This window comes from Mixophyes fleayi, chromosome 1, assembly GCF_038048845.1.
Source record: "Mixophyes fleayi isolate aMixFle1 chromosome 1, aMixFle1.hap1, whole genome shotgun sequence".
In the NCBI taxonomy this organism is placed as follows: domain Eukaryota; kingdom Metazoa; phylum Chordata; class Amphibia; order Anura; family Limnodynastidae; genus Mixophyes; species Mixophyes fleayi.
The window spans coordinates 446941989-446954335 of NC_134402.1; the positions used below are offsets into that span (position 1 = coordinate 446941989).

General features: G+C 41.1%; 1 protein-coding gene across 11 annotated transcripts in view; it reads right to left on the bottom strand.

Annotated features, from left to right (window-relative positions):
* Window positions 1–9170: 9170 nt before the first annotated feature.
* PIAS2 (protein inhibitor of activated STAT 2) overlaps window positions 9171–12347 on the bottom strand; it is a 50883-nt gene continuing 47706 nt past the window's right edge. For 4 of the 11 annotated variants that reach the window (XM_075186124.1, XM_075186178.1, XM_075186133.1 and 1 more), the window contains 2 exons: window positions 11934–11962; window positions 9171–10045 (listed from right to left, as the gene is read on the bottom strand). In XM_075186124.1, the coding sequence (XP_075042225.1) occupies window positions 9857–10045; window positions 11934–11962 (218 nt within the window). In that variant the 3' untranslated portion in view covers window positions 9171–9856. Of the gene's footprint in view, window positions 10046–11933; window positions 11963–12347 lie in introns of those variants that run through there. The other 7 variants (XM_075186194.1, XM_075186156.1, XM_075186148.1 and 4 more) reach the window with 3 other exon arrangements.

Below are 12347 nucleotides of genomic sequence, written 5' to 3' on the forward strand. Positions count from 1 at the left end.
TGGACATTCTCAGTTGCTGTCTCACCATTTACCTCCTCTCAAGGTCTAATCTAGCCTCTGTTAGGAACCCCTCCAGCCGGCACAACACAACCCGGAGTCTACTCTGCCAGTCAGGTGTTCACTGGAGCCCCTGATGGTGGGGACAGACTGGGCTGCAGACTGACAGAGGGTCGTGAAGTGTGTACCGGCTGGGGAGAACCCAGGCAAGAAGAGTCAGGTCCACGCAGAGGTCAAGAGCCGGCAGCAGGTAGCAGTATCGATGAACAAGCTGAGGTCAGAGGTCACAGGCAAAGTAGCGGAACGGGTAAACAAGCCAAGGATCAGGGTCACAGGAAACACGAGCAAAGTCCAATACAAAGCCAAGGGTCATACACGGGAAGTCAAATATAGATATCAGGATACAGGAACTGGAACAAGCAGGTCAGCAGACTGGAGCACAGAAGCTATAACCATCAATGAGGCAGCAGACCTCATTGCCTTAAATACAGACACAGACCAATCAGAAGTTGAACACACTCCTGCAGGCTAATTTACTAGTATCCAACAGGGCCAATCAGGGCTTGCCCCTGACCTACACAGTTGCAGGCTAATGCCTGTTAATAAGCCTAATAGAATCAGCCCACAGGCTGCCTGCTATGCGCATGCGCCCGGCTACCAGCACCGCCGGGACGCAGCGCTAGTGTACTAGCGTCCTTCCGTTTCCCTGGTGACGGCCGGACAGGAAGAGGAAATGACGTCTCGGTCGTCAAGGTGACGGCCGGGACGCTGGGGCGCATGAGAAGCGAGCCGCGGCGGCTGTGAGTACCGCCGCGGCTCGTGACAGCCTCTCAGTTACAATCTCATCTCAAGAGGGGTCAAGAACATCTTAAAAATTGACAGGTTAAGAGGCAGCCCAGGAGTGATCTTTGGTAGTGGGGAAGGACTAGTGGCCAAAGCTATCAACCACTTCAATCAAGTTCCAACTCTCATTCTATTCAATTCGTTCTACCTAGTACTGTTACTTTATGTTCACACTGGTTTGTGGCTAATCGAAAGTATGTAATTTGTTACCACTACTCATACATTATACATCTATTATCAATAACATGAATACCCCTATCACCTATTATAACTCTAGGGCTATCACATTGAATAACAAAAGCTTTGAGTATGACACAGTAATCCATTAGACACATTTCAATACACCTTTACCCAGACATATTTCATTGGTACACCAGTGTATACTTGAGGATCCTGCATGGTGGTAATTGGATGACGTGGATTTGTTTTACCTGGAGAAAAACCCATCAGCAGGAGGGATATAGGTTGGCGCTATTGGTATAATTTTCCTGACATTCTCTTAATCAAGATAGGACGTTGCCATCCTACTAGCTTGAGAAGAAATGTCTGGTGCACCCCAATATGCTCTTACCAGCTTGCACATACCTTCTGTACCCAGCTGAGCCAGACCATGTGCTGCCTCCTCTGGGTCTGGAAGATACACTCTGGGAGCTACTGGTCTTCCTTGTCCATCTCTCCAGAGTCCACCAGACTCCTCACCACATCTCTTCACCTTCCAGACAGTTTATTCTTCAGGTAACACAAATCTTCATATATTAACCAATATGTGTATGCGTGCATGTGTGTGTGTTCGCATTTTAAAACAATACAACGAAAAAACAAAACAAAACATAGATTTGTCAGCTGTCACATAAAACCCTGCTGTCTATTTGGCAGCTATGTTTGCCCTGGTGTGACAGCCATGTATGGTCGTGTGTGTAAGTGTGGACTTTACAAGCAGCTATTTCAGTTGGTAATTGTGTCACTGTTTAAAGTCCTCTATGTAGTGTCCTAATCATGTACTGGTATTGCTATAAAAAAGATTTTTCAGTAAACTCAACGTCACCCCCTAGACTAGAAAAATGCTGAAGACCAACGTATATCAATCAATTTTCCCTCTGCCAACTCACATGCCATTCTCAGTACCTCATATTCAGCTACTTGACTAAGTGGGAAAGGCAAAGGGGTCTATTTCTATAACACTTTCTTCAAATTTAACAGTATCCAGTACATGCCTGTCTAACAGTGAAAAATATAAAACACAAAAATTCTACATTTTCTTGGGTTTCACATTATGTCATATCTTGTGGCAAAAATCCTACTCCAATGTTCTACACAGAGATTCATATCTGTATGCCTACCCTCCAGCAATCTCCTGTCCTCCCCACCCTTTGTGCATACATATAAAGGCACATTTTGCTTAAATTTTTCTCTATTAACGTGAAGGGCCTGAATTCCCCTAATAAACGGAGAATTGTACTTAAAGGCGTTGCAGCTCATGGTGCAGATATTGTAGCCATCCAGGAGAATCATTTTTCAAGCCATTCCCCGCCACAATTCCATAACTCTACTTACCCCACTTGTGCTGCTTCAGGGCCATTTAAGAGAAACGGAGTAGCTATATTGATAGGTGATGTGTCCCTTCAAAATGGAGAAACAGATTTCTGGCAAGAATGGTAGATACTTAATCCTAGTGGGGAAAATTGGCCGTCAGTATATTACATTGGTCTCCCTCTATGCTCCAAATACCTGGCAGCTCCCTTTCCTCAGAAAGCTGTGCCAGGCTGTCCATTAAGTCAAACAATGTTTCTATGTATGGGTGACTATAACGTAGCCCCAGTTCCGAAGTTAGACTGCTCATCCTACCCTCTCAAAACAATCTATGTCTTCATTTAATGCTGTTTCTCTAGCGTTCTTTCAAGTGTTATCAGAATACGACCTGTATGATGTGTGGTGGGTGTACCATCCGGGTGAAAGGGATTGTACGTATTTTTCACATGTACATAATTCATACTCTAGAATTGATATGGTTCTATCTGACAAATGATCCCTCCAATGTTTTAAAAAAATTGAAATCCTTCCTATTACGTGGTCAGATCATGCCCCCATGGTGTAGCACCTGGAATCCATTGCTGGGAGCCAACCATTTAATTTAGACCCTGGAGATTAGCAGAACACATACTGGCTAAGATGGAGGGCTCTCAGATAATGAGAGATGCCTTAAAATCTTACTTGGAGACTAATAAACCTGAAGATACCACTGTACATACACATTGGTGCGCCCTTAAGGCCGTTATGAGAGGGGCAGCAATACAGGGTGCAGTGACAATTCGGATAACACAAGCAGAGGTACTGACTTCTTATGAGTCACTATTAGCGTTCCTAGAAGTCCCCAAGACATTAAGGCTGAATTAGCACAGCTGCGCAGGAAAATTAACAAAATTTCATTGCTACAAATAAATAATGCCATAGCCAAGCTAAACCAGAGATTTTACACATTAGGTAATAGAGCTAGAAGATTGTTGGCCTGCAAACTTTGCGGGAAGAATGCTATCAATAGGATCAAATCTATACATAACCCACAGGGCATCCATATTTCTAATCCTATCTCTATAGTGAACAGGTTTGCCTCTTATTATGAGGACCTGTAAAACCTAAAGAAAGACAGAACTCTGACCCAGCCCTCAATAGAGTCAATTAATAATTTTCTCGCCTCTGTCTCACTTCCATCCGTATCTCCTAAAGATGTTGAGGCTCTGTGCTCGGACTGGACGAAGAGATTAAGGTCGCTGTAAAAGCTATAAAGCGTGGGAATGCTCTGGGTCCGGACGGATTTACCCTGGACTTCTATTCCTCCTTCCAGTCCGAGCTAATTCCGGTTCTCACTAAATTGTTTAACTCTGCCACTAAGGATACGTTCTTTCCGGCAGAAATGCTTGAAGCCCAAATAAGTACCATCCCAAAACCTGGAAAGGATCCCTCGCATTGTCACAATTATCGACCTATAGCGCTTCTTAACTTCGATCTTAAAATATTTGCTAGGACGATAGCCAACCGATTAAATCCTATTGTACCGCAGTTAATCCACCTAGATCAAGTGGGATCTGTACCTGGAAGACAGGCCCCAGATAATACTAGGAGGGTCCTGAACATCTAAAAAGACTCACTCAGCTAGTTCTGTTCCCTTATTATTAGTGTCTTTGGACGCAGAGAAAGCGTTTGATAGAATCCACTGGGAATATATGGTTACTGTCCTTTCTAAATTCGGTTTTGGAGGTTCTTTTCTTCAATCCATAGCTACCTTGCACATTATCCCCTCGGCCAGGATTCTCAGCAATGGATTCCTCTCCTCTGCCTTCCAAATCACTAACAGTACCAGACAGGGCTGCCCCCTCTCCCCTCTGATCTTTGCTCTGGCTATAGAACCCTTGGCTGCTAAGATCAGCTCAGCTGAAGAGGAGGGCATGGTTATCGATAAATATCACCATAAGATTTCTTTTTGCTGATGACGTACTTCTATTTATAACAACTTTATAACTTGTCTCAAAATATCTCCCTACTCGACACCTCTGTTCTGCACAAAATCTACGTCTCTCTTCCACTCTCATCACATCCTCCCATGCTCGGTTACAGGACTTTTTTCGGGCTGCACCCACTTTGTGGAATTCCCTCCCTCGCACAGTAAGACTTTCCTCTGGTCTACAAACCTTCAAGCGTTCTCTGAAAACCCACATCTTCAGACAAGCTTAAAATATTCCTCAACCACCATCTTAATCTCCCTAGGTTACCCTATTACCACCCTCTACAGCTAACACAGGAGAACAACCCTCTGACCAACATTGGTACACACACAGCCCTCTTAGTACTTTTACCTTTGCGTTCTAGCTGGTCCAGTGTGCAATATGATGTAGCACATGTCCTTGTGTTTCAAACTCCCATTGTCCCATAGATTGTAATCTTGTGAGCAAGGTTCTCTTACCTCTCTGTCTGTATGTATTACCCAGTATTGTTTTATTAATGTTTGTTTCCAATTGTAAAGCGCTACAGAATTTGCTGGCGCTATATTTTCCCCCTTCACTCTCAACTCCTACTGACAATCGTATTTTACCGATTCCAGCTGCCTGGGAATCTGACCTAAATATTATTATTTCAGATGAGATCTCGGATAAAGTCTTCCTAAACATATATAAGATGTCAAAGTGTATTAATCTTTCGTAAATGTTGACTTAAATTGTTCATAGGTTATATCTTACCCCAGATAAGTTGCACAAAATCTGGCCATCAGAATTGAAATATTGTTGGAGGAATTGTGGTGAAATTGGTACGCTTATGCATATCTTTTGGTCGTGCTCGAAGCTTCGGTCATTGTGTACTGAAATCTTTCATTTAATTTATCAGGTTTCCAAAAATAATATTTCTCCTTCCAGATATGGCATTACATCAGCTGTATCCTCAACATCTCAAATGGCACAATAATCACTGTGTCACTGGACATATTCTTATTGCAGCAAGATCTGCAATTGCCCAGAATTGGAAATCACCACTAATTCCAGCTCTCCCTAAATCATTAACAAGTCCAACATAGCTACGAAATTAAAACCATAGGTTTTAAACAATCTACAGGGGCTTCCTCCCTATTTATTGAATCTATTCAAAATTTCTTTGAAAGCTTCAACTTCAAAACTTCAGGTTTTGGAGAAATGATGTTGCTTCATTTATGATACGAGAGCATCAATAATGGGGCATTTTGATGTCAGAGCAATTTTGGATAGTCTTCAGCGTCCAATCGATATCTCTGCTTTGTTTTTATGTTCGTTAGAGTGGAAAATCCTTGTTTGCAAAGGTAGGTTGTTGCAAAAAGCAACAACTTTTTGACTGCCTCATGTGCAATTTTGAATGCCTTTGCAGCTGTTGACATCCAAAAATATGACAGATCTGCTTTGTTTTCAAATTCAATAAGTGCTTCATTATTGCATCGAAGCTCAAGAAGTGCCTCTGCCAATCCTTGAGGCTCTTCTGGTACAACAGCAATTTCACACTTAAAGGGGTCTACCATCCAACTGACAGCATGTGAATCGGCAGCATTACCCCTAGGAATTTCATTTTTTACCCGTATCCGGCCCACTGGTCTAAGCAGTGCCGATTGTTCAATATATTTAATCTGCTGTTTGTATTCTGCGCCCACTGCTATATCTGTAATATGCTCTTTTAAAAAACCTCAATAAAAATCATTCGAGATAAAAAAAAACCCCGAACAACTGAATTGAGGTTCCTTTTCGGTCACCGGACGCTTGTCTTTTTGGACTGCATCTGAAGAACAGGGTCAACGAGCTGACACTAGGTTTCTCAGTTGTTTATGATAGCTAAAGTTAGCATAGCGAGACTCTGTCTGGGACCAGCAAGTCCCATGATAAAAAATTGGAAAGCATTAGTCAACACTACTATAGGGGACGAGAGGTTTGTGTATACCAGCAGACAGGTTCTAAAGAAATTTGACTCTATGTGGTATAGGTGGCTTGAGTCTCCATATGCACTTGCCTCCCCGAGGCGGTGGGTCCCGAATGATTACATTTGCTGATCCTCATGTCATATGTCACACACTTTGTAAAATGCATCCATTGTCTAGTTGTGCCACTATGGCTCATGGGTAGATTATGCTGGCCTTATTTTTGTATCTGGATGGATATTTATAGTTGGGCATGTTTAGTTTATGTTCCTTAGTGAGTTTAGCACATATGATGTAATTCTGCGATGTACTTATATAGATAATTCTCCTGATTTATTGAGTTATACTCGCGACTGTTTTTCTGTGTTTCTTTTCTTTTTGTATGTTTGTATTTTTGAAATACCAATAAAAAAAAATTGAATTATAAAAAAAAAATGCTTGTGTAAAACTTTACAGGTGACTACTGGCTACGTGTAATTAAAAATTGGACACATGTAAAGGATTTTTTTTTTTGACTTTCGTTTCCACTCCAACTGTACTGAGCTTGCATGGGAACGCTCCTGATCCGCCTCTCCAAGCGCAATTATAGGATACGCTCAACTCAAAATACGGGTGGAAGTGGTGCGCGTGCAGCGTGACAAATGTTTTCCACAAGTCACAGATTTATATGTAAGGACCACAAGAAAAGACTTGAGGTAGTCCCTAGGCGCCTGTTTGTTGTAATCATTAAGGTATATGTCAGAGACCAATAGGTATTTAATTAGGTCCATACAAGAACACAAGGGTTAAATGGAGATGTATACTCCATATTCCAATATCATGGTACTGGTTTAAATTAATAATACATGCAGCAGGTAAGCTGACATTAAAAGTTTTGATTCCAAAAATGAACACAATCCGCTCGTTTTGCAGTGATGGCACAAAGTATATAGTGACTTACAGGAATCTAGCCGATATAAAAGGTTCTATTCATGAACACAAATTACTCACTTAAACGTGATAGTCCAGGTTGATAGTACAAGTAATAAAGTTCAGCCCGATGGTGTGTATCGATTGAAACAGGTCCCGAAGGATAATGAATATTTGTAGTATCACACTCTGTGGGTAATATTCCCCGAACTGATCACATAATAAAAAGTCAATAAGATGGATGCGAGTCACTGAACGCCAAAGGTGCACAAGGCTCCGGTGTGTCACAGGAGGGTAAAGAAGGTGAACTTACCCCGCTCCTGGAGGGCCCGCTCTGCAGATGCCTATTTCAGGAGGCCGCTAAGTGGTTCTCCGTCCGTGTTGCTCGGCATCCAACTGTCAAGTGAAAGTACGTGATCCGCGCATGCGCATGCAGCAGTGTGTATCCGATCTGTACAGACGTGCAGTTGATGTGGCAATACAAAAGTGTAGATGATAGTTGATGCTGGTAAATCCGTTTGGAATTCCTTTCCTACGCGTTTCGCCCAATAATAGGCTTCCTCAGGGATGTGTGGAGGACAAAGGCCACTTTGCCTCCCTTATATAGTTGTTTAAACGGAGTTGACCAATAGAAAGTTTTTATAGTCCAGATGTATTAATTAGGACTTTTCAATGGGTAAATTTAATATATGTTTGCAACTTTTCAACATTCTCGATCTCTATTTAGGAATATCATATATATTCAATACCATGTACAATAATTTGCTGCCATATATTGAATTTACCCATTGAAAAGTCCTAATTAATACATCTGGACTATAAAAACTTTCTATTGGTCAACTCCGTTTAAACAACTATATAAGGGAGGCAAAGTGGCCTTTGTCCTCCACACATCCCTGAGGAAGCCTATTATTGGGCGAAACGCGTAGGAAAGGAATTCCAAACGGATTTACCAGCATCAACTATCATCTACACTTTTGTATTGCCACATCAACTGCACGTCTGTACAGATCGGATACACACTGCTGCATGCGCATGCGCGGATCACGTACTTTCACTTGACAGTTGGATGCCGAGCAACACGGACGGAGAACCACTTAGCGGCCTCCTGAAATAGGCATCTGCAGAGCGGGCCCTCCAGGATCGGGGTAAGTTCACCTTCTTTACCCTCCTGTGACACACCGGAGCCTTGTGCACCTTTGGCGTTCAGTGACTCGCATCCATCTTATTGACTTTTTATTATGTGATCAGTTCGGGGAATATTACCCACAGAGTGTGATACTACAAATATTCATTATCCTTCGGGACCTGTTTCAATCGATACACACCATCGGGCTGAACTTTATTACTTGTACTATCAACCTGGACTATCACGTTTAAGTGAGTAATTTGTGTTCATGAATAGAACCTTTTATATCGGCTAGATTGCTGTAAGTCACTATATACTTTGTGCCATCACTGCAAAACGAGCGGATTGTGTTCGTTTTTTGAATCAAAACTTTTAATGTCAGCTTACCTGCTGCATGTATTATTATTAATTTAAACCAGTACCATGATATTGGAATATGGAGTATACATCTCCATTTAACCCTTGTGTTCTTGTATGGACCTAATTAAATACCTATTGGTCTCTGACATATACCTTAATGATTACAACAAACAGGCGCCTAGGGACTACCTCAAGTCTTTTCTTGTGGTCCTTTGATATCCAACCAGGGGGAGGGGTCCCCCCCTTTTACACTGTCCCCATCTTTGGCAGCCACCTCCTACTGAACTGGGTATTAGCGCAGATATAATCCCTTTTGTCCACTAATATCACAGATTTATATGTGCCACACGTGGACTTATGTCTAAATCTGGTCCAGGGTGAATATTTCACTAGGTAATTATAACAGCTTCATATTTTTCTAATATTATGCTGATGATCACCGGGCATTTACCAGTGAAGTGTATATGTTTTTAATAAACAAACAAAAAAAAACACAACAAAACTGTGTATGGGTTGTGTAAAGATTTATCAGTTTATGAAACAGCAGCCAACAAACCTGAACTGTAATAACAAGGAAACAAAAGATTTAGTCAGATAGCACTTGCAGATGTGCTTTACAAACACCATATGCAGGGTCTTCTGACCTAAACATAACAATTTCTAAGGAATTTTTATTGTTTGGTCCAAATGTTTAAATAATCCAGACGCTGCAGGGGCCGGGCCTGGCTCACTCTGTCATAAGTCCAAGCCCTGCCCATTTCTGTAATAGCCACACCCTCTGTGCTAATAGCTCCACCCCTAACACCACCTTAAACTTAATCAAGTTGCAGCGTGACTCCAGGTGGATGAAATGTAGAGATCAAAATGTAAATGTGACCGTTCGCTGCATGTCTTAAATAACCTGCAGATCTTGTCATTCTGAGAGCATAATAAATCAGGGGCTTTAAGATACTATTTGCTGTTTTTTGTTTTTTTTTTATAAAAATACTTATTTACAATTAACTTTTCTTTAATTACACATATTTACACAAACTGAACATGTGCAAATTGCAGATCAACAAAACAAAACCCGTATAGGAAATGTCCACTCAGACCTAGTGCTTTCTTCAAACAACAAATAAGAAACATGACCCAACACTTGTTGAGGTCTTATTCTGTACACAAACCAATAAATAACAAGAGTTATGAGTGTCTCACGGAAGCATCTTGAGGTGCCGGGTTCCTTGTAAGTGCTTCTGCCTCTGCGTGAATTTAATGGAGGGCGATTTGCGGTTAGCGCAATATTCAAGGAAGCGGCTCATGACTTCGTCGCCGTGAAGAGGAATGGTTCTGGTTTGACGAGCTGAGTTGTGACTACCCAAAAACATAGGGGGATAGTACTGCTTGAAATAAATGGTACTCATGAGAATACAAGAATTTATCACGGTAACAATATAACACTCCAGCTATCCTCACTCTGATGTGTCATAGAACAAAATGGCTGCAACATCCTACAGCAATAGCTAAAAATAGTGGAAGACGACTACAGGAGGAAATTAAGGGTATGACATGATTTGTATTATAACTGGAGAGACATAGTTTGCTTACTTCTGCTCTAAAGAACTTAGTTTAAAGGGACAAAATCCTGAAACAAAATGTATGTTTATATACAGAGTAGAGTTTGGTATTTAATGTTACAAAAGATGAATTAAGTTTATGCTTTTCTATCCGTTCATGGATTTCAAATCACTGTTCATTGAAATAAACGGCTTTGGAGGAGAATAATCAGGTTTTACTTGGCGATATATGTGACTATCTGCGCTATACACAGTATCATTATACATCCTGTCAAAGCTGCATTCACCATGCTTGGTGAGGGCAGCATAACGGACATGTAAAATAGGATTTAATAAGTCTATGAACACGCCAACAGTACACGAGTGATCACGAGACAAGTCATGAATTTAGTATGTTCTACTGCCTTGTGGCCACTCTGATCACTTGTGTGTGTACCTTATAATAGAATCTTAAGTGTCAATTAAACTCAGTTCACCCAATGGGGAAGACAGAATGAGGGGGAGGGGGCGGGGACTACAAAGATGGAAGCTGGGGGTTCCACAATATAATCACAACAGTATAAGTATAGGCATTAATCTATATAAAGAAAACCGATAACTATAGAGCTGCGATGCAATCTGAATATAAATTATACATATAGGTTAGGCTGAGAACAATGTCACCTACAATTAGATGCCCCCCTGTTGAGGGTATATAGAGTGCAAAATGGACTACAGAGAAAGGTGAATCCATCCATCCAGAGATGCATAGAAAAGGAGATAAATATGTGCGATGGAAACTTAGAATTAACATGCTATAAATGACTAGCGACACTGCATCTTGAGTATGTAATACGGTTCTGTGCAGCTCAATGTGAAAAGGACGTATAACTCCAGAGGAGCCACAGGCAGGAAACATCATTACAGAGAATGGAAAGGTTAAGGTATATAGGTTAGAAAAAGACAAGTTTGTTTATTGTGCCAAAGAAGCTCCGTTATAAGTGGACTAACATTTATAGCTAAATTCAAGGTCAGTACAATGGTTTGTCTGATCTACTTCACAGCAAGGACCATACAGGGAATAAGAGGTTATCATTTGCCAATTATTTCTAGATAAACGCAATTAATTGCAAGCTATAAAAAAAAAAAGATTTAATTGGATGGACCGGTATTTATTTTTTAAGCTATGTGCAACAGAAAGACAGACTCCTTGTATTAGAGTATGCTGAAGATAGGGCGTTAAATATAACTCGTACGGAACACGAGAAGTATAATGGTGATGTACAGTCAGTCTATGACCTCAGTGGGAGTAATAGAAACATTTCAAACACTGAAGTTGCCATTATCACTACACAGCTGCCAACCGGATTCACTTTAACGGATCACAAGTAAAAAGCAATTCACGCTCACCTAAACATGAGAGAGTCCACGCTTTGTCGTCTAAGTCGCGGAGTTGTCTTTTATTATGCTTATCGTTAACTATGTATGTTTAGCAATACTGGAACAATGCCATTAACAATGTAAGTTATTGCCACAAAAAGATTTGCAAAAATACATTTCTTGAACACTAAGTTACTGAGCCAAGGTTAATGGAATTTTAAAACAATTGCAAAGGCATAAACTGACCATTAAAACACAGAGAAAAGGAGTTAGATTGGCAGGTATGTAAATATGGTCACTTCTGTCCCCCAGAAAGAAAAAAAAATTGTAATTTAGAATGAGGAGCCACATTTACCTGAGAATCACCTGAGGTACGATCCAAACCTAGAGAAAGGGAAGAGTCGGAGTTAACTTTCAGGAGACAGATGATGCAGTTCTGCTAAGACTGTCACAACAGGAGATCGGGTGTTGGAGTGATGGGTACCAGCTAAGTACTGATCTATACTAATTAATCCCCAAAGTTGGATACTACTTTTTGTTTTTTATACTGGCCTTCTGCAATTGCTGCTAATGAATTCATTGTTCTGATCAGCACAATAGCTTCCAGGACAGAGACGTAATTCAGACGATCATCTCACTAACTTGCTCCAGTCATAAGCAAGCAGACAAAGAGTCTGCAATAAACGGTCTCCGCAAGGTTGGTGTCACACAGGTGCTATTCACACTGGCGCTTTTCCAGCAACTGAATTTTCCTTGCAGGTGTAGCGCT